The sequence below is a fragment of the Accipiter gentilis genome, chromosome 29 (assembly GCF_929443795.1).
Source record: "Accipiter gentilis chromosome 29, bAccGen1.1, whole genome shotgun sequence".
Taxonomy (NCBI): Eukaryota; Metazoa; Chordata; class Aves; order Accipitriformes; family Accipitridae; genus Astur; species Astur gentilis.
The window spans coordinates 7,935,937-7,961,598 of NC_064908.1; the positions used below are offsets into that span (position 1 = coordinate 7,935,937).

At 57.4% G+C, this 25,662-nt stretch overlaps 2 protein-coding genes across 4 annotated transcripts in view; one reads left to right on the forward strand and one right to left on the reverse strand.

Moving 5' to 3' along the window:
• Nucleotides 1–9,893, forward strand: part of LOC126052408 (ADP-ribosylation factor-like protein 8A) — a 37,719-nt gene extending 27,826 nt beyond the window's left edge. For all 3 annotated transcript variants that reach the window (XM_049833017.1, XM_049833018.1, XM_049833020.1), the window contains 6 exons: nt 2,522–2,602; nt 3,410–3,483; nt 5,424–5,517; nt 6,738–6,805; nt 7,836–7,906; nt 8,059–9,893. In XM_049833017.1, coding sequence (XP_049688974.1) covers nt 2,522–2,602; nt 3,410–3,483; nt 5,424–5,517; nt 6,738–6,805; nt 7,836–7,906; nt 8,059–8,108 — 438 coding nt within the window. In that variant the 3' untranslated portion in view covers nt 8,109–9,893. The remainder of the gene's footprint in view (nt 1–2,521; nt 2,603–3,409; nt 3,484–5,423; nt 5,518–6,737; nt 6,806–7,835; nt 7,907–8,058) is intronic.
• A 101-nt stretch (nt 9,894–9,994) lies between these two features.
• On the reverse strand, nt 9,995–18,043 carry GPR37L1 (G protein-coupled receptor 37 like 1). The gene is made up of 2 exons (XM_049833021.1): nt 17,030–18,043; nt 9,995–13,044 (listed from the first exon to the last, which is right to left on the reverse strand). The coding sequence occupies exons 1-2, from the start codon at nt 17,720–17,722 to the stop codon at nt 12,232–12,234; spliced, it is 1,506 nt and encodes a 501-aa protein (XP_049688978.1). The 5' UTR covers nt 17,723–18,043; the 3' UTR covers nt 9,995–12,231.
• Nucleotides 18,044–25,662: the final 7,619 nt, after the last annotated feature.

Sequence of the window (25,662 nt, forward strand, 5' to 3'; positions counted from 1 at the left end):
CCATTCCCAGGAGATCAGTGCGGCTAGGCATGATCTCTGGGGTCAGTGCAGGTCCTATGTCCATTGCATAACGAAAATTTGGGGGAAAGATGTGTCCAGTGAAGCTTTCGCATGTCTGTAGCTGGGCTGGTCTCCACTCTCCTTGGCAGTGGAACTGTGTATGGCTGGACCCTGCAGGTAGCTGAAGATGTGCTGGAGGCATCAGCATCTAGGGCAGTTGGAGTGAGAAGAGGGGACATCATGTTTCTGCTGTTCAAATTTGCGTTCAGAGAGCAGCCGATGCAGGAGGAGCTGAGTGCATTGCAGTACACTGAAGACACCTCTGCTGATGTCAGGACAGCAGGGACCCACATGCAAGCAATCCTGGACCACAATGTGTCGCATTCTCACCCCAGCCTTTTTTGGGCAGCATGAGTGGTTTTGTGTTTTGCCCTTGGCCGTGGGCAGCCTGGAGGCAGGCGCTGTGGTGGGGGAAGGATTTGGGGCAGGGAACAAGGCTGTGCTTTGCTCATGGAGTTGTGCTCCCTCCCATCTCTTGTGGGGGAAAGCAGAGGTGACTCCTGGCTCCTGCAGCTCCTCCCTTCCTGGAAGAACTACCATCACATGTGAAACATGTCTGAGGTGGCTTTTGCACAGGCAGCAGTTCCCGTGGTGTGGTCCGGGATCCCCAATGGAGGTGCCTGCAGCTGCCAAGAGCTCTTCAGCAATTGCTTTCCACGTCTTCCGATCAAAGCCTGACAATTCCTTAAAACCTGGTCCACAAAGCCAAATTGTGTGTTGAACCTCAGTCCACAGGAGACATCTCCCGTGTCAGCCGGTGGTAGAGGGAAGAGCCTGCTTCCCTTCTTCTCCCCCATGATCTTCCCTACCAGTCGCTGGCATGGTTTCTGGGTGCACTGTGGCTTGGAGACCCCTTGGCTGCTGGGCTTTGCTGATGAATGCAAAAGGGAAATGAAAAAGGGAAGTGGCACATATTGCAGAACCGTTGGAAGAGGTCAGGAAAACCCTGGGGACTCACTGACATGGTGGGTCTGGAGGAGCTGTTGGCTCAATCAGACACAAAATTCTGCTTATCAGAAAATGGCATAAATTGCCTTCCTTTTTTGAGGTTTGTGTTAACTGAATGAAAACCCAGAAAAGTCCCAAAGAAACTGAGATTTTAAGCCAGTAAAGAGCTGCTGGGATAAGTTCAGCCATGGTTGGTGGTTCCTGCAGGTTTCTGGCACTGATGGCCAAAAGCCCCAGCACCATGTTATCCTGGTTATCAAACCCTCTTCCCTGTCTGCTTCCCCGGCATCCCACAGCAGGGCCTTCCACAAGGATGCATTTAAAAAGCAAAGAAGATAAACCTGTTTTGAGTCCTAGTGAGGCTGCCTGCCAGGCGGGAGGCTGCTGAAGGGAGAGGGCAAAGGGTTGTGGCAGCTCCTGCCCCAGGGATGTCACATCACTGCTGGGGCTGCCCGGAACATCCCCCTGTGCTGCTCAGCCTGGGACTGCCTTGCAGTGTTGGGATTTGAGCAGCAAACTGGAAGGTGGGGTGGGCTTTAACAGACTAGTGCCATCCTGTCCCTCCAGTGCGGTGCCAGGCATGTGGGCTGGCGAGCCGACATCTCGCTGTGGCAGCAGAGGGACAGTTTCTGCTTACTGCTCCAACAAGACAAACCTAGTTTTGCAGCGGCACTGGGATGCTGCAAATCCGCGGTGATTTCATGCTTCTCCTTCCTGATGCAGCTTGGAGCTGTGCTACTGGAGAAAATGTGTCAGCAGCTCCTGGGGAAGGGGAGAAGGGACCCTTTGCATCCCCCCATGTCACCCAGCGTGAGCACCTGGCTCTCATGCACGGGCAGGGTGCGGGGGCTGGAGGACCCGTGCAGACAGGCTGCAGGCAGGCAGCAGGCTTGCAGGAAAGCAGAAGTCAGTCTGGTTTGGGCTGGGCCATAAAAGATCCAAAGCAGGAAACGTGCTGGAAACCCCAGGACTCGTGGCCGAAAAGGAGCCGATGCAGGAGGTGGCTCCCCTGGGCGGGAAGCCTGGTTGCACCCCGTGGGAGTCCTTGCGGGGCTGCCAATGGGATCTGCAGGAGATGTTTGGGCCTGGCACAGCTGACCTGAGGTCACTGCAGTGGGCAAAGGGCTCAGCTTTCTCCCACAAAGGGCTTGGGAATCCTGCCTGGAAAGGGATGGGCTGGGCAAGCCTCCACCACCCCACCAAGGCGGCAGCGTGTCTGAGGCTGGGGGTGGCAGCTTGCTGCGGGGCTGGGGGCTTCACCGGGGCACCCAGGGTGCCCTGCATCCCATGCAGCAGCAGCAGCAGCTTTATTTCTGTCTTGGAGGCATTTTGTCTCCTTGGCTCTAATTTTGCTTCTGGTGTGCACCAGGAGGAAGGTTGTACCATGCCTGCTGCAGGGCTGGCAGAGCGTTTGGGGTTATTTCTAGGCAGGCTGTCAGCCTCGCTGCCCTGCTCAGGGCAGACTGGCGGGATTTCCATGCCTCCTAACTCTGTTTCACCTTGTTCCTTACAGTCAGGACAGTTCAACGAAGACATGATCCCGACGGTGGGCTTTAACATGAGGAAGATCACCAAGGGGAATGTTACCATAAAGGTAAGGTACAGATGTTATCACTAGTGGGGGGGGCTCTTGGGATGAAAGATGGAGTGAAGGGAGATTGGTGGGTCTTCTGCTGGAGGTTGAAGGCTGCCAGCAACCCCAGCTACATTTGGGAAGATCTGCCCTGTTAAGCTCCTGCCAGTACCCACCAGAGGAGATGGTGGGAAGGGATGTAGGAGATCCAGACCTCTGCAGTTAAGAGCCAGTCTGGGCTGCAAAGCTGGATGTTTTCTCATACCTCTGGCTTGCTGGTGGGGACTTATGGAAGTAGTCACCTTACTGAGGGTGGGAGCACCAGGTCATGGCTTGCAGTAGTGGTCTCTGCCTCAAGAGCAAAGGAAGGAGTTTTCTACCCCTTCTGGATCTTTCAAGGGCCCTGGGTTGGGCTGGGAAATAACAGTGGGAAGGGCTTGAAAAGCTGATCGGGGATCTCTGCCTGCTGCAGAAATCTTTCCAAGAACGTGCTGAGTGTTTTGAAATGGCAAATGCATCAGTGAAAGGCCAGGAGGTGAGGTGGGCATGGGGAGGAGTGCCTCAGCTTGGGCCAGGGAGTCCCTCCATGCCAGCAGACGCACATCACAGGAGGTGTTCAACACCCTCCAGCTGCCCTTCCTGAGATGTCTCCTTCCTTTATCGAATCAGGAGCCTCCTCATTAGGTTTGAGCCAGAGGCGAGGGGATGGATGTGGGTTTTGTGCATGCCTGGTGCTCTGGCTGGGTGGCCACATGGGGAAGAGTCACAGGCCCGATGCTGGGATAATGGGCAGGATGGTGGGGTAACGCTGCCTTCTCCCTGTCACAGCTCTGGGACATCGGTGGCCAGCCACGGTTTCGCAGCATGTGGGAGCGGTACTGCCGCGGAGTGAGTGCCATCGTGTGAGTATCCCTGGGATCCGAGAGCTGTGTCACCCACGCACCAATGCTGAGCCTGTCCAGTGGGTGGAGGCATGGTCCCATCACCCCACCCAAGGGTGCTGGGCAGGGCTGAGCCGGGGGAGCTGCAGTGCCTTCACTGCCAGAGCCAGACACCTGTGTCAGGACTTGAGATGCTTCCTCCTGGGACTGGTGCCCCCACGGGCTTTAAGCACAGGGCTGCCAAGTCCCCCCCAGCCGTGGCAGATCCTTCCCTTCCAGCATCACTTGGCCTGGCTCTGTTCCTTGGATCTTGCCCTTCCTGGTTTCCGTGCTTTCCCTGCACTGCCTGTTCATTGCAGGGGCTGAGCAAAGGCCATCGGTGTGGCTCAGCCCTTTCCAAGAGGATGGTTTTAAGGGTGGCCACCAGCAGCATGTTTCCAGGTCATGGTGTTTATGTGCTGCTGGATGAATCTTGTACTGAGAGAAAGAGTCTCTGTGCAATACCTGCTGCTGAGAGTCCCTGCATGTCCCCTGCTTGCAAATGTTGCAGTAAGTGCAGTCCCAGGGAGTTCAGGCTGGGGTTGAGCCTGGCACGATGCTCCTGGGAAGCAGGCTCCCTGCTCCTAAGGACAAATATTTACCCCAGGAGACCACATCAGGGTTACTTAAACCCAGTCAGAAAATCAGATTTATGTGATCTTCACCAATTGACCATGCTCTGGGATTTTGGAGGGCTGGGTTTCTGTACCACCCTTCCCAACTGTAGGTCTGGCAGGTGAGGAGGAGTGAGGGACCACCTGTCCTGCTTGTTGGGACAGCAGTGTCTGGTCCTGTCCTTGCTGATTTTCACCATGTTGGGACATGTCCTTGAGGCTTTTTATAACAGTGAGCTTTGCTGGAAATGACAAAATCACATTTTTTTCACTCCCTTTTACCGCCTTCTTCCATAATTTCATAATTTTTCCAAAGTGGCCCATCTAGTTGAGAGGAAACAAAAGGACTTGTGGCCATCCAGGTCACGCTTCAGTCTGCCTTCCTCCCCTTGAGCTGTGTTGTGTCCCTTCTCTCTTGCCTTCAGCCCTCCCACCCTGTCCAGCGTGCCAAACGCTTGTGGCAGTGCCTGGGTGGTGATTTTCCCTCTCAGTACAGCCATACACATTTTCCTGTGTTCAGCGCTTCAGTAGCTAAAGGCTCTTCCTATTTTTAATAAACCCCACAAGACCTGATGAAGCTTGATGGTGTTTCTCACTTCTCTCCCAGCTTCTTGATGTTCAAAATAAAGGCTGCTTTGATCAGTTCCTCTCCCCAGTTTTGGCTTCACTTATGTCCCTTGCAGGATAGGTGTCAGCCTGTAAGAGCTAAATCCTTCCCTAAATCTCCCCTGTCTACTCAGAGCAAGCATTGCTGACTGCTGGTTTCACGTGCACTTTGCTCCATGCCCCATGCTCAAGATTGCTCCCATCAAGAGGACAAGCAGGTCCTTCCCCCTGCCAGGATCTCGGGTTGATGTCTTCTCTTCTCCATCAGCAGCTCCTCTTGTTTTCCCCACTTGTTGTCCTGTATTCTGGGTCTCCGTAAGGAGCTGCCATGTGCAGATGAACCTTGCTTGAGCTTTGGGGACAACGTGCATCTTGCAGGTTCTTCTGCCCAGGCAGCACCTGGGCTTCCCTTGCCCACCGTGTCCCTGCTGTCAACAGGGTGGACCCCTGCAGGGACAGGGACAGGGAGGTTCCCCACTCCCCCAAGAGACATGAGGGGCTCTCAGCCCCACAGCCTTCCTTGGAAAGAGGGGTCCTGGGGGAAGGATCTTGTTATCCATCGCCTCCACGCAGTGGCCCAGGAGCCAGTGGAAGTGGTATAGCTGCCATGTGAGCAAGGTTTGGTGGTGGCATGGACCTCAGCACAGCACTGGGGTGTGGGGACCTTGGCGCCTGCACTCAGGGGTGTCCCTTACCTTGCAGGTACATGGTGGATGCTGCCGACCAGGAGAAGATAGAGGCTTCGAAGAATGAACTGCACAACCTGCTCGACAAGCCGCAGCTCCAGGGCATCCCGGTGAGCTGTTGCCTGGATAGGTCCCCCACCAGTTACTCACGGTCCCCAGGCTGGTGGCTGCCAGGGTTTGCAGCGAGGGGCTTGCATTTTGTCGAGCAGATTCAGGGAGGGATTCCTCTCCTTGGTGGGGTCCACTTCCCTGCTGCACTCCTGCAGGCCCTGGGGCAATGATGCTTTCTAGCCCAGGGGTAGGCCAAGCAACAGGGAAGCGAGCTTTAGAAGAGACCAGAACTGTACCCCTGCCAATGTGTGAGATCTGTCTTTTTGCATGAATTTGCACCTTATTTATGGTAGGACATTAAGTCTCATCTCCTAGCAGAGTGTCTACTGGGCTGTGACATTTGCAGGAGGTGGGCTGTGGCAGCAGAGTGGGGCACACTGCACGTGCCGGGACGGGATGCTTATGGAGCATCCAACATCAGCATCCCTTGAAAGGAGCTAATTGAGTATCTTGCCACAGATACCAAATGTTCACTGCCAACTAAATTAAGCTCCCGACATAACACACTGCATTTGCAGCCCTTCTGAGTGCTCTTTTTTGAGACCAAGTGTCCAAATTTAAATTTGGGGATGCTGTATTACTGTGCTGCTGCAGAGGCCCTGGCTCACCCTGGGAAGGCGACTGCAGCCTCAGTGATGTTCTTGTCAGATGACAGGTGCATGGTGTGCTCCAGACGAATGAACAAGTCCTGCTGGGTGATTATTTTCCCTGCATAGTCTGAGGATGCCTTTGTGGATGTGAAAAGCCTTGAAGTAAGGAGAGATCAGTGGATGGTGCAAACAGCCATTGCTTTTTTGGGCTGGCTGCCTGCAGAGAGCAGGTTCTACACAGCATCTGCATCTCGCTCCTTCCTGATAATGTCGGTTTTAGCCATTTCACTTGATTTTTTGCTCAAAGACAGAAAGAGGCTCCTGGGAGAATGTCCTAGATGGCATGAAAGGTGCTGGTGCCCTTCAGGGAGGATGTGCTGTGGGGCCAGCTTCTCACTGGGACTAGAGAGTACACAGGAGATGCTGTGTATGGGCTAATTAAGACTGTTAATTGAAGTGCTCTGCCTTCTGATTGCCCGCTGAAGGGGTTTTCTCTGTCCAGGCACACCACAGTAAAGTGGCCAAGGCTGTCTTGCATCTCAAGCAGAGTCCACTTCTGGGTGGCAGAAGCAGGTTGCTGCCTGGTCTGGTGGCCAGGAGCTTCAAGTGTCCCCTTTCCTGCCCTGCAGGTCCTAGTCCTGGGGAACAAGCGAGACCTGCCCGGTGCCTTGGATGAGAAGGAGCTCATTGAGAAGATGTAAGTGTGCCAGTGGCCCAGGCAGCCGTGGTGGGGCTGTGACACAGTGGGACCCCCCCTGTTTCTGCTGTGTCCCCACCAGCATGGTCACCCCGCCATGCTCTGACGGTACTCCTTCCCCAGCCGGGGTGGCACTGCGGTGCCTGGGGTGGGCTGGCAGAGACGGGTGGCTGGGGACATTCCGAGGCAGCAGCCGACGGAGGTCACATCTCAGCGCTTGTGGGGATGGGGAGGAGTTGGGAGCCGCGGCTGACTGTGCCAGAGCTGGTCCTGTGTGCCACACGGTGGCGTTGGGGCCCGGCCCGGCACCATGCTCGGCGGTGGAGCTGGGCTCCCGCGTGGGTGCTGTTCCCGTCAACCTCTCACGGCTCTGCCCTGCTGCCTGATGTGGGCTCTGCGCCTTCAGCAGCCCTCGGTGCTTGGAGGTCAGATCCTGCTCTGGTGTATGACACCATCCATGTACCTCTCCCTTATTTTGCCACCCTTTGCCGTGCCAGCAACATGGCCTTGCAGCCAATGTTGCCTCCTGCCCACCTCCACGCTGCCTGCAGATCCCCTCCCCTGCAGCTGGGGGACTGGGACACTGTGCTGATTCACAGCATCTCTGCTTCTCCCCGTCCACCCCTTGGAGATCTCCCCTGTCCCATGGGCACCTATGCAGCTCCTGTGCTGCCAGCCTGTGCTGCTCGCAAACCCTCCCTGCCCCATCTTGCCACAGGACGGTGCAGCTAAGGTTTAGAGAGGGAAGTTGTGTGATTTTGTAGCCAGGCTTTCTGTGGGGTCCCTCCTACCCCGTCACATATCCCCCACAGACTGCACCTGGCCATCAGTCATGGGCATGGTGTGCTGCTGTCCTTGCCCAACCCACGTGCAGGTCCCTGGGGGCCTGGGGAGACATTGCCCCTGCAAAGTATCCCATCTCTGAGCCGAGGTCCAAAGAGACCCTTCAAAAGGCTGCCTGGAGGTGTCTCCCATCACCACCGATGCGCAGCCACGGGGTCTGCAGCCAGAACTTGCTTCTCTCCCACAGGAACCTCTCTGCCATCCAGGACCGAGAGATTTGTTGCTACTCCATCTCCTGCAAAGAAAAGGACAACATCGGTGAGTACTGGCAGCTCCAGTGCAGGGCTCGGGGCGCAGCAGTGGTGGGGCAGCCTGCGCCCACGGGAGCAGCATGCCCAGGCTGTTTGCCCAAGAACAAGAGGGGGTGACAGCTGAAGGAAGAGCCTGTAAGTCTCCCCTTGCCTTCACAGACATCACCCTACAGTGGCTTATCCAGCACTCAAAGTCTAGGAGAAGCTGAGATCCTGCGGACTGCAGCTCAAATCGGGAAGATGCCATTGTACAAGCCTATGCCCCTTCTCTCTCCTGCTCTGTCCCTCCAGCTCTCTCTCTAGATGGGTATTTTTAGGGGACCCCAGACTCCGCTCGCATTGAGGTGGAGCCCTTGTTTTTATTGTAAAGAAAATGTCCAACTGCCCTCCTCTCCTCTTCTCTCCTCTCTCTGTCTCTTCCTCCCATTTTGGCACTGTTCTGTTGTTGTCTGTGTATACAGTATATATATATATATGTATATATATTTTAATTTTTTAATTTAAGCGATGGCGCTGTTACTAAACTGGGCCCTGTGAGTGGTAGGAAGGCTGTGGGCTCCCCGAGGCTGGCCAAGGGTCAGCGCTGGGAGGAAGATGAGGGTGGTAGCAGAAGGCAGCCCCTTGGGGATGGGGCTGTGCCAGGCTGTGGACAGGTCCCCTGGGGCTCCCTTGTCCCTTCGCCAGGTGTCCTGCTTGTACCCCCAGGCAGAGAGCATCCTGGGGGTGTCAGGAGCATGCCCACCTTGCCCTTCCTTAGGCTTTGGCCCCATGGGCAGGGTTTGGGGGGGAAGGGATGCCATCCCCTGGGCTCCTCGCCCCTCAAGGTGACAGGGATTAGTCACAATCCACCATGATCCATCCCTGCTACATTGCCTCCGGCTGCTGTGCCACTGCCCCAACCCCTCCTCGCTGCCCTGGGCCACTCATCCCCCTGCCCCACATCCCCCCTGCCCCAGCCCATGCCTGGGCTAAATCCTGCCCCGCTGCCCAGTCCTGCTGCTCTGCTGTGCTGGGGTGGTGGGCGATCCGAGGGGCTGGTGCCAGTGCGATGCCAGCAGACCCCACGGGGAGTAGGGGGGCTGGCTCCTGCCTCCTCCCTGCCCCAGCTGCCCCCAGAGGTGGCTCAGCACCACGCAGCCTCTCAGGGCAGCTCCCCACGTGCCAAAAGGGCATTGCCTGCACCCGGCTGGGGGCTGCTGGCTCTGCTCTGGCTGAGAACATTACATGGAGACACCAGGGAGGGGGACACACATGAAGACACCTAGAGACATGTAGGGGACTGTGAGGGTCCCTGTGTGCCCACAGCACTGCCTGCTGGAGCCAGGGGAGTGCTTCAGGTGCCCTGCTCCCCGTGCCCTCCTCCCCATGCCATCCCCCAGCTCTGCTGCACTGGCTGGGGGGGACGCAGGCACAGTGGGGCAGGTGTGGGGCATGGCTGGGTCCTTGTCTGCAGGTAGGGAGATGGTGAGAGGAAATTTTGGGGGAGTCAGGAAGGCTGTGCGCATTTATGCCATGTAATGAGTTGTTGGGTCTCTGCAGGCACAGCCTGGGGGCCTGGCCAGGTTGCTTGGGGCCAGTCTAGCAGGGACTTAGCTGGGCTGGGGGGGGACGTGCTAGCATCGGGAGGGTGGGTGTGTAGTGGAGTCAGGTCAGCAGCACAGCAGGGAGGCAGCTGCCTGTCCCCAGCTCAGGGCTGGGGGCTGCAGGGCCCCTCTCCCAGCCCCTTCCCCTGCTCGGCTCCAGGGCAGTGAGGCCAGGGGTTTCTCTTCTGTTGTTGTTTTTGCAGAATTGCACAAAGAGAGGTTTTCTTTTTCTTTTTTTTTCTTTTTTTTTTTAATTTAATGAATTGTAAAGTGTTGTCACCCCCCTATCCTGCCCCCCTTTTTTTTTTTAAGAGATATTTTGGCTCAGATTTGACCTCTGTTGGGAAATGATTCTTGTAACTGTACAATTTTTTTGCCTCCTAATAATAATAAATTAACAATTTTGCGTTGGGGGTGTGGTTGCAGTCACATTACTTCCTCACCGTCACTGCCACCCGTCCCTCCTTGGTGCTGTGCCCATGCCTTAGAGCATAAGGCGGGGGTCCCTGTCCCCCAGGCAGCACTGGACACCCACATGGTCATGCTCACCCAAGGGGTGCCAAAGCCAACTCTGATGGCTCTGAATGCCTTGTTTCCTTGGCCTGGGTGCAAAGATGAGCTCAGAGACCTCTGGCTGTGGCCATCACTGCTGCGGGACCTTCCTCTGCCCCCACATCGAGCCCCACAACTGCCACAGGGTTCTGTCGATACTGGGTTTGGAGCGGGGTTGCTGCAGGGCTCCTGCTCCTCTCCTGGCCCCCTTGCCCACACCAGCCCCCTCCTGGGGCCTGTGGCCATTGCTGGCAGGGGCACCCCTGCCCCGTGTCCTCTGGGGGCTGGCCCCCTGCACTCACCCTCCCCAGGGCTGTGCTTTGTGCCTTATGGCAGCCTGCCTGGGTACCTGGGCACAGGGGCTGGCACCAGGGCTGGGGTTTGGGCTGGCATAGGGTGCTCTGACTGCTATGGGGCCATGTGTTGCCCACAGCGCATGCTGATGGTGCTGCCTGCAATGGTGCTGCCTGTGCCCTCCCTGCCCCCCACCTGGCTCTCCTCCTCCCTACGCATCCAGCCCCGCGGGGCCACAGCAACAAGCCCGGCTTTGTTCGCCCTTGGCTGGGGCTCAGGACGGAGCAGCATGGACCAAGCGCATGAGAGCTGTCCCTTGCTCCCTTCCTCCCACTGCCACCATACCCCCACAGGGACCTCGCTCGCCCTGTGGGGATGCAAGGGGCTGAGGTCATGGCGGGCAGCCTGAGCTCTGCTCCCCCGCTTCCATCCCTGTGCCAGGATGAGACCCCTTTTTTCCCCAGCTGCTCCCCAACTGTGGGGCCCAGCACTGGTGGGGGGGGAGGAAAGGGAAAACCCAGTTTTGTGCTCTTGGAAGAAAACTGGGGCTTTTGTTTCCCTGGAAACGGGGCTGTGAAAGCAAAGCCCAGTGGGTGTTGATGCCGCACAAAGCCCACAGTGAGCCCCTTGCATTCACCCGGCCGTAGCAACCGTCTCCCTCGCCCCAGCATTTCATGGGCTGGGGTGAGTGCCAGCAGCAGGACAAGGAGCTTTAACAGCTCCAGTGGACAGGGCCGGCATGGCCAGCCTGTCCTCAGCCCGATCCCACCGCCACGGCTGCTCCCCGAAGCCCCCCTGGTTGCAGGAGCCTTGGTTGGGGTGTGGATATGGGGCTTGGAAACCCTGATGCCCTGAAACCATCACGCCGGGACGATTTTGTCCCCGCAATGGGCAGGTGGATAAAGACCAGGAGGCCTGCACCGGGCTGGCTGGATGAGATGCACTCACTCCATCAGCTCCCCAGGGGGTGCTGGGGTGGTGGTCCCACATGGCCCCCCCAGCACTGCACAGCAGCAGCAGCAGTTTGGTCCTGCATGGTACAGGTGGGCAACTGGCTGCCTTGTAGGCTGCAGAGCACCTCAGCCCCAGGGCTGAGCTGGCTGGGCTTGACTGGGGCCAGTTTGAATCCTACAAACCACCCCAAGCCCAGTGCTTTGGAGGGGACCCTCCCAGGGGCTGACTTGGCACCAGCTCGCTCTGCATTACCCCAGAAGGAGGGGGGCAAAGGGGCTGGGGGCCTTTCCCCATCTCCCTTAGGTGCTGCCTGACCTGGCACAGCTGCTTCTGTGCCCTCATGCCCCCCCAGCTGCCCATGCCCACCCAAGAGCCCCTAGGTTTCAGGGAAGAGCCATCCAAGCCCCAAGTGCTGGCTCCCCAGGGCTCTGCTTGGTGGTGCTGGATGGCTGCATGTGCAACATGCTCTAGGTTACTGGTTTATTGAGCTCTTACAAGGCAGTGGCTTGGATCCAGTGGGATATAGTCTCTGGGACCTTTTCCTACTGTGGAGGGGGCTGGCAGGAGGGGACGGGACAGGACGAGGGCAGTTTGTGTTTGCTATGTCCTCTGCAAGCCACCATGGAAACCCTCCATAGTTTCAGATGGGACCTTTCTGGCACAACTCCATCTCCAGGGCAGCAACCCCTCTGCGCCTGGCCAGGAAGCCAGGACGGGAGGGTGCTGATGTCCTTGTTGGCCTTTGGGCAGAGGCAAGAAGGCTGCCAATGTAGTCACGGGGCCTGGGGTTTCAAGCCCCACTTGCCCAACGTGGGGTTTGAAGCCCATGGCACAGCCCCCTGAGCTGTCTCTTCTGCTTGCTCTACATCCAGACACAGGCACTAATGGCAAAACAACGTTTGGTCTTGGGAGAAGGTGGTGGAATGATCTCTACAGCTCCCCAGTGCACTTAGCAAGGTGTGCCAAGGGCCAGGAGGGGTGGAGGGGACTCCCGAGGCTTGTCGAAGAAGATGGAGGAGGACATCTCTGTTTTGAGCTTGCTGTCGGCGCTGCCCTCGCTGGAGGCAGTGTCAGGGCTGCAGCCCTCACAGCAGCAGCAGCAGCAGTCCATGAAGGCCTGGCCCAGGGGTCTGCAGAGGCACAGGAGCAGGACGGGCGTTACGGAGCACTTGAAGAACAGGAAGAACTGGTTGATGAGGTTGAGCAGGTCCAAGGTCTGCTTGGACATATCAGGGGACATGTAGGCCACCACAATGTTGCAGACATTCTCGGGGGTGGTACAGAGCCCGTAGATGATGGTGAGCCCGATGATGGTGCAGTTCAAGTGACTCTCACACTGGGTGTGCTTGGTTCCTCGGCATTCGGTCTTCTTCTCCGTGCCACTGATCCTCCGGGTCACCAGCTGGCAGCTCACGGTGAAGAGGATGGGCAAGCAGAAGTAGCAACCAAAGTACCACCACATCCGAGCATTTTGGTAGGTGAGCACCAGCGAGTAGACAGACTCGGGCAGGTTGGACGAGGGCTTCATGGTGCAATACTCCGTCATGACGCCGGACACAGGTGACGTGTCCTGTGCCAGCTGCCAGAGCAGGATCTCCGGCACTGACAGTGTCATGGAGCCCACCCAGATGACAGCCAGCTTGGCAATGATGGACTGGCACTGCTCGATGGGCCGGGCACTGGCCTGGGGGCTGGTGGCTGCGTGGAACCTGTCGATGCCCAGGGCACAGAGGCTGAAGGTGGTGACTCCCAGCGATGATACCTGGCGAGAAGGGAGGCAGAACAAGTGGGCCTTGCTGGAGGGACATCATAGAGGCCTTGACTTTACCAGGCTGGTGGCAAACCCCTGGGTACCCAAGACCACAGCTGGAGCCCCTTCCTCCAAGGTTGTAGAGGTCACAGCCTATGGATGCATCCCAGGGTTAGAGCCACTTTTCTGTGACTCCTGAAAGGGCAGTGGATAAAAATGTCCCTTGACCCGTTTGTCCCTGCCCAGCTCCCTTTTCTGCAGAAGGGAGAAGCTTTGCAGGATATCTGTCTGTCTATCCAGCCAGGGTAGGAATAGCAGGATTGTCCCTCAGGCTCTTCCTCTATTCTGGATGGCTCTTGGGGAGGAAAAGCAGGGACTGTCACACCCACTAGCAACTTCCCAGGGTCCCCAAGGCCCCCCCAAGCTGCCCCAGGCTGGCTCGTCCCTGTCCTGTTCTGCAGAGCTGCTGCCTGCTTCCCCGGACAGGCCAAATGAGTTGAAGGTGCCATTGTCACAAATCAGCTTGGGGCAATTTCCGCTGCATTGAGAATGGCAGGAAAAACATCCCATTTGCCAAAGGGAAGAGGCCAAAGGAGGCAGAGGAATCATGGTGGCTCTGGGAGGGCTGGCAAGGCACTGAGGGTCACAATCAGCATTCAAGGTCCCAGCCCCAGAGCTGCAGCTTTGCTCAGAGCCAAGTCCCACAGCCCTTGCCCAGGAGAAAGGCAAAGTCACATGCTGGTTCCCCCCAGCCCTGTGGCCATTCCTGGCCTCACGAAGCCATCAAATGTCACCCTGTGCTGAAGGACCTTCCCAGCACTCAGAAAACCTCCCAGGGCTCTGCATGATGCCTGGGTAGCAGCCCAAAACAGGTCTGGCACTGCCCCTTCCCCACCCCCCCAGCCTCTTCCAGTGGTCCCAGGTTGGCCCCTTCAGCAGCTCATGACCAGCACTGATGCCAAGCATCCAGCACCACCATTCAGTTATTTGCAACAGCACCCCCACACACACAGCATCAGGGCACTAGCCCAGCATCACCATTCTGCACATAGCCCCACTGCCCAACAACGCTGCTCAAGTTCCAGCTCCTCTGCCCAATGCCCAGAGCCACCCTGAGCATCCAGCACCCTTGCTCTGCCCCACAACCAGCACCCAGCACACTTGCCCAGCTCTCTGGCTGGTACCTGCAGCACTTCCAGCACTGCTGTGCTGCTGCCTCTCCTCCTTCCCTACACCCTGCCACAGGGTCTTCTGTCTCTCCTCGTTCCCCTTAGTCCTGGCATGTAATTCAGGCATGGCAGAGCATCCTTCCCCAGTGCCCTAGCAGGCATGCAGCTGGTGCCACTGGTCACCCCAGGCACATTGCCTGTTACCAGGATTCCATGTAGCCAGCTCTGCTCCAAAAACCTGGCTTTGTGCCCCCCCACAAGGCACTTGAGTAGCCACAAAGAGGAGGACAGATTTGCTCCATCCAGCAGTCTGAAACACTTGCACAGTCCCATACAGAAAGACTGGACTGCAGACTGATTCCCCTCTTGTGGCTGACTCTTTGCTGGGGATTTAGCTCGGGCCTGGCCACGTCCTCCCACCCAGCCTGAAGGGTGCCTGGTGCTGGGTCCCAGGTGAACAGAGAAGCCCTGAAGCTCCTTTCTGCCTTTGCTTTGGGGCCCAGAGGCAGGAGGGCAAGGCAGGATTAGCAGCTGGGGTGGCAGAGTGGCAGTAACCTCCTGGGTGGACCATCCTGCCTTCCCAGGGCTGTGCTATGCCCATCCTTCAGCAGCCGCAACATCCCACCACCCTTCCTGTCTCCTTCGGGGACCGAGCTGTCCCACGGTCACCCTGGTGCTGCCAAATCACTGTACCTGGAAGTGCTACCCACGGGGATCTCCCACAGGGACATGGCCAGGGAGCCCATGAGCAACTCAGAGACAGGCTGTGGCAGCAACTCCTCAGGTAGGGGTCTGGTTTGGGGACACCACCCTTTTCTTCCCATCCTTACCTGGGGTGCTGAGCCTGCCTGCCTGGGCAAATGTGGGTCCAATATTCCTGCCCCTCTCTGAGTCCTCCTTCCACCTGGCTGCAACATCAGGGGCCTGAGGCGGAGGATAGGGATGGGGCAAACATTTCATTTAGTAAGAGGCTGGGGTGGGAAACCTGCAGAAATGAGCAGCTCCTGCTTCCTGAGCAGAGGAGACAGTGTGGAGAGGTGGGGGCTGCACACCTCCTCTAGCAAACACCACATTGTCATGCTGGGCTGTAACTTGCAGGTTTAGGGCTGTGCCTGGCAGGATACCCAGGGTATGGGTCCATCACCCCAGGCCTGCGCCCAAAAGACCCAGTGGCATTGCCAGGGTCCCCTGCTAGGACTGTGCACAGCCAAGCCATATGTGAATGTCCAGGGACCCCTGTGCCCCTGCAGACCCTCTGCAAAGGCACTGACACTGGGGAGCTGACTGTCACTGTGCCAGCAGGGCATGGATCAGCAGGACAGAGCAGGACCACTGGTGGCAGCACTGGCCTCAGACCTGCTCACCTCGCAGCCCTGGCAGTGGGTGTTGTGCCAGCCCATGCAGGCCGATGTCTACTCCCCTAGCCCATGCTGGAGTCACCCTAACCTGTAGCTGCTGTTGTGTAAAGCAGGAGAGGATAATCCAGCCACCCAGGGAGCAGGATGAAGCCAGGTCCTGTACCTGAGAGCACTGCGGGTCCCACTCTCCAGCAGAAGCTGGACCAGGGAGGGTGATGTTGGGGAGGGGATTGTGATGGGACACATCAATGCCTTGGGGCCATTTCTTTGCCTGTAATAACCAAGCTCCCTGTAGCCATGAGCTTTCCCTGTCTGAGTGCCAAGGCCTGCTCTCTGCCCCCTCCAGCTGTTATTTCTCTGAGCAGGCTTGAGTCCTAGTGATGGGCACAGACAGGTCTGGTGATGACAGAAGGCTAGGTCTCAACTCGGCATGGTGACAGCCCTGGGGGGGCAGGGCTGCCCTGGACATGGATGCCAAGGGGTGTCAGTGCTCCCATACAACCTGATCAGGTTTGGGCAGAGGGAGGGCAGCAGTCCCTGGGCCCTCCAGCACAAGCCATGGCCTCAGCTTGCAGCAGGTTTCCATATGTTGTGACCACGCTAGGTGGGACAGGCAGATTTTGAACCCCATCTGGCCTGACCAAACCTGAGAGGGTCTCCAGGGACCTGACACTGTCTCTGATCTGTTTCAACCTTGTGTTTGCACCCTTCTTCAATAAACAGGGCTTTGGAGCCCCAGAAAACATGCACAGGCAGGCTGGGTCTGTCTGTTGTACATGGGCATGGAGGGGAGCATACTGATTCCAGACATCCCTGCAGGATGGGAGATGCCCCACAGCAAGGGTTTGCTTTCAGTGCAAGAGCAGGACCATGCAAAATCGTGCCATCTGGGGCATTTTTTCTCATTCTGCCTTCCCCTGTCACCACAGTCCCTGTAGCCTTCTCAGTGGGTCCCCAGCTCACCCTGAATGTGGCCAACCCATCACATGTGAGACTTGACAAGCAAAGATCTCAGGTTCCCAAACCTAATTCCCGGGCTCTCCTACCCCAGTGGTGCTCAGCACTGCCCCACCTGCAGCCCCCTGCCCTGGGGCCATCAGCAGCAGCCCACCATGGCCATTGCTGGGCCAGCACACTGTGGGGGATGTCAGGCTGGGACAGGGACAGACAGACAGAGGGACCCCACTGACAGAAGTCCCTGTGCTGGCTGGACAAAGGAGGGTTTCACGGGCTCTTCCCAGCCTTGGAAGCATTTGTGCTGGCTGCAGAGCCTGAGAAATGGCCTGGGGAAGAGGCAAAGGGAAGGTCAATATTGGGACAGTCCCTCGGTTCCTTGCTGTCCCCCATGATGGGGATCTCTGGGGCACACAGCCCTTGCGCCAGGCCATGAGCAGCATGGACTACCCCCAAAGCAAGAGGCAGAGAAGAGCCGAGTCCTTGAGCCCTCCAGGGCCCTGTGCAGCCCCTTACCTCCATGAAGGGCACGATGCGACAGGACACATCCCCCAGCAGCCTCTTCTTGGTGATCTCGTTGAAGATGACCACAGGCAGGCAGAAGAAGAGGATGAGGAAGTCCCAGAAAGACAGGCTGGCCAGGATGGAGTTCCAGGCACTCTTCATGTAGTAGTTGTGCCATACGATGCACATCACGGAGAGGTTTCCAATGATGCCCACTGCGAAGACGATGAGGGACAGGAACATCACGGCATAGGCGCTGTAGGAGTTCTCCGTCACTGGGTACAAGGGGTTCTGGATTTGCAACCGCTTGTCGGACACGGTAGTGAGGTTGGCTCGGGGCTCTGCCCCCTCTCTGTCTGTTGGGACCCCTTGTTGCTGCCCAGATGGGTCCGTGCTGGATGGCAGCAGGGCCTTAGTTGGGTGCAGGCTGGCAGAGTTGAGGGGCCGCGGGAACTCCACACGCACCCCCGGCACGTACTGCTGCACCAACTTGGAATCCTCCTCTGTCCCCCGGCGCAGTCTCTCCTTCATCACCTGGACCTCTAGATCGTCCTGGGAAATCATTGGCAGAATCTTACCTTCATCCAGACCCTGGCCATGGTGGGTGCTGCCTTCCCCAGGCTGCCCAGCCCTGCCTTGTATTTCTGCAGCCCCTGGAGCCAGCAGCATCAGCAGCAGGAGAACAAGTGGTGGCGGTGAAGGCATGGTCCCCTCCGCACCCTCCGGAGCAAGTGTGTGGCTGGAGACAGAGCAGCCCCGAGCACAGGGACCCCGGGGCTGCGGGCAGCGAGGGAGCCGTCTGGAGGAGCAGCCGGTCTATCCGGCTCTGGCCGCTGCTCTGGGCTCTCCGGAGAGCTCTGGGCAGAATAAAAGCCGCGGTGGGGAGCGGCAGAGCCAGGCCCTCTGCTGGTCACCCACCCGCACCCGGGGAGGCTGCCAAGCTCTGCGGAGATGCGCCAGTGCCCAAGCTGGGCAGCTCGGCATCCCCCAACATCCCTCCAGCATCCCCCAACATCCAACATCTCCTTAGCATCCCCCAACATCTCGCCAGTATCCCCCCAAAATAAGCCAGACGAAGGATGCCCACAGCTTGGCACTGGGGATGGGTTGCTCAGCTCAGCTCTTCCCACTCAAGATCTCCCACCCCCTGTCCCCAAGCAGGCAGCACTAAGGATGCCCAAGGTCTGACACTGGGCACAATGTGGCATGTCCCCTGCACACTCAGCCTGGACTCAGGACACCTTCGAACAGCCAGACCACCTCCCCAGGGCTGGAGGGGTGATAGGGCCGCCCTTGGCAGGAGAGCAAGAGGAAAGACTGGCTGGCCTCAGGTGATGCTCCTTGCCACATTGGGGTGTCAGATCTGCTGGCCCAGTTCTCCCAAGGTTTGTTGCTGCTTTTGCTACTGTGGGACAGGGGTTTGAACAGAACTGAGGTCCCTGATCCCCTGTACTTATGACTTCTCCCCATACCCATCATCTCTCCCCCCGCACTCATCATCTTTCCCCACTTCCATCGCCTCTCCCCATACCCACAACCTCTCCTCTGTCCTAGACTCCTGCTCCCCTACCTGTTATCTCTCCTTGCACTGTCAACTCGTCCCCATGACTGTGGGACCAGAGGGACCAGGGTCCCCTCTGGGCACATGCCCTGTGGCATGTAGGCAGCTCATGGGGATGCATGCCAGGCTTGAAGCAGCAGGGCTACCCCAGACCTGGGGAGCTCAAGGAGTGTGTCCCTCCTCTGCATGGAGCAGTGGCAGGGGCTGGGATGTCTCACCCCACTGCAGTCAGCAAACACCAGCTTCCCCCTAGCTGGGACCCCACTGCTGTCTCCATCTGGCACTGTGCCTGCTCTTCCCTGAGCCAGAACAGCCTCTGGGCTGACATCCCAGAGCACTGAGGGGGACGTGGGCCTCTTGCTGCATCACTGGGATGTGGGAGAGTCAATGCCACTGGAGCCAGCGCAGGGAAACTGAGTCCCAGAGCTCAGAGGTTGCCCCTTCCAGGTGAGCATGTGACCACAGCTAGCAGGACATGTGCTGGCATGGATGTCAGCAGTAGGATTCTCCTGTTCTACTCAAAATCACATTGTGCTGCTAGTCATTGTCAGCCACTGCAGCTGGGCTGGTGGAGACTCCTGTTGCCCCATGTCTCTCCAGGGCAGGGCAGGAGGAGTCTCTGCTCCCAAACCATTTGGCTCAGCCAAGTGCAAGGCTTTCATCCCTCCTGCACTAGAGCCATTCCTCCATTGTGTGTGACAATGCTGATCAGCAAAGGCCACAGAAATCGGAGGCACATCTGTAGACTGGTGCTTTTGCTTGAAGTCCCAACCTCCTGCTGGCAGCGCTTTGGCCAGGGCCCTGCAGGCAGGAGCTGGTCTTTGACTCTCGATAATGCTATGATTTTTGAGCTTCAATTGGATATTTCTAACAGGGGAAGGAGGATTTCAGCTCTTGCTGGGTTCTACAGGAGCAGACAGTGGATGTCTGAAGTGTGTCCTGGGTGCAGAGGGACCAGCACCTCGAAGTGATCGCTGGCCTGATGCTAGTAGAGCCTGCCTACTACAGAGGAAGAATGGCTCAGCCTGAGCTCAGTGATAGTCCGAGGATCACACCAGACTGCTGTGGGCTGCCAATTGCTTCAGGTGCTCTGTCTGCAAGGACAGGAGGGAATCTATGAAAGATTGGGGGACCAATCCCAGGTTTCATGACTGCTCTGGCCTTGGCCCACCACCCCATACCTAAAATGAGCCAAGTGTTCTCCTCAGTGGAGAACAAACCCCGGAAAGAGTTGAACTGTGTCCGGTTTGCACAGGGGCATAGTGCTGTGCCCAGATGCGAGGATGCCAGCAGAGCCAGGGCATGGGCAACCTGGCCAGCCAAGCACTACCAGCATTTTAATTAAGTATGGTTAACTGAAGGATGGATAACATGAACTTACTCCTCAGTGAACCCCCAGAGCTGATCCCAGCTCCGTCTGCAAAGACCAGGTAGGAGAGATGGTGGCATCAGTCCCCACACAAGGCTCAGTGAGTGATGCCATTGCACCTTGGCAAGGCTTGGAGGAAAACCACACTGCCTGGTGACAGAGCTGAGCAAGGAAGGAACAGAGGCAAGGCAGGGCTTGGGGTGGGAGCACAGAGAAGGAAGATGAGGTCTTTCCTCAGTGTCCACATGAGCTCGGAGGAGGGAGCCCTTGGTGCTCCCCTTGCCTGCCAGGAGGGACACGGCTCCTGGCAGGGTGCTGGCATCCAGCATCCTCCCGGCCCCGGCCCCGGTGCAAGGCAGCCAGGTGTTTTCCTGCAAGGAGAGAGAGCTATTTTTAGTTTGCTTTCATGGCCGTTGCACAACGGCCGGGTGTGTCATGGAGCTGCCTGAAGACAACAGCAGAGTTCACTGGAGCAAGGTGACACTTCAGTGGCACAGGAGCGACCTCGGGCGGGCTCTCTCACCCAGGGAATCGCCGTCCAAACAGCCTCTGCGAGATGCTCCTCTTCCTTCCCTCTGTCTGTCCAGGAGCTCCCAGCCAGCGTGGGTCCCTGGCTGTCCCCAAACTGTGGGGACAGACAACAGCCCCGGAGGGTATTTGGGAACTGCACATTTATCTTCTCCAGCCCAAATTCACAGACAGATTGAGACTGTTTCTCGGGAGATGAATGTGTGTCTGGGTTTTGCAGATGTCTCCTTGAAGGTACTTTATCAGAGTCTGAGGCTTCCACTGTGACACAGAGAGGTTTCTTCCTAAATTCCCTCTTTCAGGTATTTCATTCAACCCTCCAAGTCTGCATAAAAATGACATCCCACCTAAGACCTGCATCTCCCCACCCTGGGGCCCACAGGGAGAGCCCCCTCAGTAACACATTCAAAATCCGAGAAAAGGGGCAAAAGTCAGTGTTTCTGAGCCTGCATTGCACCACACCAAATGTCTTCCCCATTCTGGTGGGGGTTTTTTTAAGCTGTTCTTTGGAGCAAGACAGCTCTGTTGCAGCCTAGGGCTGTTACAAAGCCACCCAGCAACTGCTTCACTTCCCATCCACTGTGTCCATGTACCCACCATGCCTCTCCAGATGCTGGGGATGGTTCAGCAGGGACACAGGGGGATATGTGGGAGATGCTGTGTCTGATCCCATTGCTGGACTGTTTCTCCCTGGCCAGAGAGGGTAGTGGGGGTACCAGCACCAAGACCTCAGGGTGTGTGAGTGGGCAGTGTCTGTGACAGCTGGGACCCCCCATGTCAGTTGATGAATTTCTCTGACATCCTTCTTGCCCCGCAGGATGCCCCAGTGTTCTCCTACTCATGCTCCAGCACCATCCTCGTGAAGGAGTGAGCTGTGTCCAGTCCCAGTCTATATGACATTGTGCAATGGCCTTGTGATTTCTGGGGAGAATAATAATTGCCCCATGCAATTTGCTCTAATCCAAGCACAGGGGTATAGCTGAGATGGAGGAAGCTTGAAAGTCTGGGCAGCAGTAAGGTAGCTGTGCCTGCATGCATAATGCCATGTGCTGAGATAGACAGTTGGATGGGTAGTCATCTGAGGGGACATGGGACTGTCTGTGTGTGGGATGAGGAGCATTTTTGCTAGGAGGTGACAGCACCAGTGCTGCTGAGCTGAGTTTGCAGGCAGGCTGGGAGAGCAGCAGGGTGGCAGGGACGAGCTGCCCTGTTCCCCATGGCGTGCACCACCCCAAGACCTTGACACTGAGGCTGTCTCCCATGACCTCTGGCAGCCCTGCTCCTCTCCGCATAGCCCCACTCCTGCTGCTCTGCATCTCCAGCTCGGCAGGTCTGTGCTCTGCTGAGCCATCATGTTACAGAGCATCCTCACCAAGGGCTCTGGGAGATGCCAGAGCCATCCATCTCATCCCCTCCTCTTGGCAGAAGTGTGTTCCTCATTAGACCCCAACAGTGAGTTTAAACCCAGCATAGCTCAGCAATTCCAGAGCCCTGCAAGTGTGCGAGAGCCCTGTATGACTACAAACAGCCTGAAGTGACTGAAGAGTGCGCATGCTCAGACTCAATTTCACCCCTGATTTTTCTCTGTTGCTGAAAACAGGCTTATTCTTAAATCAGTATGAATGTCAGAACGCCCCTGCCAAGGCTTCAGCCTGCCTTCTGGAGAGCTTTCATCAGCTCCTCAGGGCTACCAGAAGCTACCTCTGACAGCGCATAGCAGAAGTGGATCTGTCCTGGCTACCTTGCAGACATGGTGGGGTGAGCTGCTCCAGACCCCCGCCGCCCCCTGCCACTGCAGGTCCCCCTCACCCTGCAGCACCTTGCATGTCCCTTGTTGCTTGAAAGACTCGGGGCCCAAATACCCAATGAGAGGAGGAAAACAACTCCCTTTTGTTTCCACCAAACAGTCTGGGCTGTGCAGGAGCAAAGCAATAACAGGGCTGGTACACACCTGTTTGCCCTGTGCTGTTAGAGTGATCTGTGTGGTTCCTTGGAAAGGGGGGAAGAGAGCAGGGAGGGGACACAGTAAACAGTAGACAGCTGGTGCTGGCAAACCCAGTGCTCAGCCAGCTGCTGCTCTAAAGGCAGAGCTGTGTGAAGTGGGCACTGGCGAGGAGCTCCCCACCACTGCTATGACCCACCACCACTGCTATGACCCCTCCTCCTTAATGAAGATGCTCCCATGGGATTTTCATCATGCCCTCCCACTGGTGGCTGAGACCAGCCCAGCATCTGTGCCCACCCCGGCATCTGTGTCTCAAAATTAACTCCCGGTGTGCTGGGCTGAGTCTGCCTCACTCAGCACTTCATGGTGGAGTTTGGAGTTAGTGTCTCGATGGCACCAATCCTGCAAGCTACTGTCTCCTGCAGGGATGGTATGCAATGGTTCAGCCCAGAAATTGGGGGTTTTGGGGGTGAAGAAGCATGTGATGTTCGACCAGCTGTTTCCAGCACACCACAGTGCCAGCCAGCTGTACACAGGAGCCATGAAAGACTTTGGAGCCTGCGGTTCCCCTTCCCCTGCTCCTGCGCCTCCTCCCTGGAGCTCGTGAAAAGCCTCTCCCATCTGACCACAGCCACGTTGCACTGAGCTTGCCGCAGATGGCACTGCTGGAGCAAACCCACACCCTGTGGCCTTCCCAGTCTCCTGCGGGATGCTGGCTCTGCTCCCCGTGACCAGGTTTCCCAGTAGTCACTGGTTTAAAGCATGACATGAACACTCAACCCCATTTTGCAGTGGGGAAACCAAAATGACAGTGGGATTTTCCTTGAGCCACAGCAGGAGGCAAGTTCCCAGGGCTTCCTCGCAGGGGCCACCACAGGGACGTCTGGGCTCTCCGTGGGTCACTGCCGCAGTGCCGGATGCAGCCTTGTCTGCAGGGAAGCGTTATCAGCTCATGTGAGCAGGAGCTGCATTCCTGTTTGCAATGGGGTGGTCACAATGTGTTCAGGGGAGGAACTGGGAACCCAAGGCAAGTTCTGCTTAGGGCAAAAGCAGTATTTTCCCATGGAATAAAAAGAGCGATGGTCTGGAAGCAGTGAGAGGCCATTTGGAGAGGCCCTGTGCTTGGCCCCGTCATTGGAGCCCACTTGGTGATACACCCCCAAGTTCCCTGTAAATGCATGGAGACTCAAAATGTAAAAATGCAGCTTGGAGCAAAACCACTCGTAAGTTTAATGTAGAAAATAAACCATCTTCAAGTCTGTCACCTTTTTTGGGGGGGGGGAGGGGTGAGGCATCTGGTTTCTCTATTTGCTTCATTTCAGTCCCTCTGGCTCTAGTAATAAACTTCTCCATTTCTTACTGCTTTGGGGTAAACCTCGTGCTTCCTTGCCGCTGTGTCCCCCCGCAATGGGTATCACATGCTGCAACTGGGAGCTTCAGAGCTGTACGGAGCTTGGGTTTGGGGTCACAGCTGCAGGAGGACTATTGCAGCATCCCCTCTAAGTCCTGGGGGACGTCAGCCGGAGCACAGGTGAAAACCACCGTGCTGCAAGGTTGTGGGCTTGTCAGCCCCTGTTTCCTAGTACCACTTTCAGGGTGCTTCACATCCCTGGCTGCTCTCGGTGAATCCCAACTCCTCGTGCAGCTGTGGAGGTTAAAAGCCAGCTGGCTGTAGAACACAGCTGGGGGTCCAGATGAGAAGGAGAAAGGTCTGGGGGAGCTTTGAGGGCCGAGAGCCTATTCTGGGTGACTTGTGTCAGGGCTGCCATCCCCACATGTGTCGGCAGAGGGAGAGGCAGCTTGGGTGACCTGTGACTGCAACCCACCTGCCTGCCAAAACATGGGTGCTGGGGAAACATGGGTGGAAAATAACCTGCCTGCAGAAAGACAGATGCCAAGTATTCCTGAGCGAGGCACAGCGCTGGCCTCTATCCATGCTCTGCCTGAACATTCAAGGGCTTAGAGCAAAAGTCAAGGTGATTTTGTGCTTACCAGGAATATCATGGTTTGTCTCTCCTTGGAAAGCTATGCAGAGGGAGCTGGCATGTGGGCAGTGTGTTTGGGTGTGCTGCTTGGGGCAATGGGCCCCCCTGTGCAGGGGCAATGGACCCCCACCCCCAAGGGCTGCTGGGCTTCAAGGCTGGCAGCAGGGTGGTCCAGCATCAGAGCCCCTGTGGGAGGGGGTCTGTGCCCAGCACTGGGCACAGAAGGGCCAGGAGCTTTGTGAGAGGCTGTGGTGCATCCAGGGGGACCTCATGCTCAGGCAGCCCTGTCCGCAAGGGCTGCCTCCTCTAGGCAGCCTGGTAGGGCTGTGAAAACCTTTGGGGGGGAGGGGGATGGCCACAGGTTTGCAAGCTGCAGGTGTGCCATTCAGAGACCTCTACCGCACACCATATCCAGATTGTCTCCTGAGTGGCCTCTCCTGGTCCCCCCACAACTTGCCTTCAAACCAGCCAGCCAGCTTATCCTCACCACACTGACCTGATACTGCCCTTTCTGCATCCATGGGCAGCAACTGGCCACAGTGGCCAGGGCCTGATGCTATGAGGTGCTGAGGACCCCCAGAAACATCCATCCATGCCAGCATCTGCCATCAGACATTGCAGAACCGGTGCCACTGCTCGCCCCTTCCTGCAGGGTGAGGTATCAGTGCCTGGGGCTGGCACCAGGGTGGAGAGCAAGGACTGCCTGGGCACCGACCCCACCAATGGACAGGGATGTCTGGGAACCTGCCTGGGGATGGCTGGGAACTGCGGCACCCTGCCCTCTCTGGGGGACATGCTGAGGGGGCTGGCAGGAGCAGTTTGCCTGCTTGTTGTGCACTGAGCCCGCAGTGCGTGGGTGCTGGGGCAGGGTCCAGACCCTTTGTCTTTGCCCCCTCTGGCTGCCCACAGCCCAGGCAGCGCTGCTGTCACCCCACAGAGAGGTATTGGTCTTCAGCCCACTGGTAAAGAGCAGGACATAGCAGTGACATTTGGCATCTGCCGTGGGTGCCCCACCCTGGGTGGGGACGAAGGTCACTGTGCAGAAAGTTCGGCTCCTTGCTGACGGAAGAGAAGGGGAAATTCCCTGCTCTGTGTACATGCAAATGAGGGCTGGGGCTGGGGACCCTGTGCTCAAGCCCCCTCCAACTGCCCTCCCTTCTTCAAGCCCTGGCAGGGCTGGGGGCTCTCCGTGCTGCCCCCACCCAGGCCATCACGGCAGATGAGCCCTCCTGAAACCTGCCTGTCCTCCACCCTGAG

What these genes read in the sequence shown, in the direction of transcription:
- GPR37L1 (XM_049833021.1), bottom strand. Translation starts at nt 17,722, where the DNA reads ATGCCTTCACCGCCACCACTTGTTCTCCTGCTGCTGATGCTGCTGGCT. An exon ending in GCATCGTGCCCTTCATGGAG is followed by an intron (nt 13,045 to 17,029) that starts GTAAGGGGCTGC and finishes CCTTCTCGCCAG; the next exon opens with GTATCATCGCTGGGAGTCAC.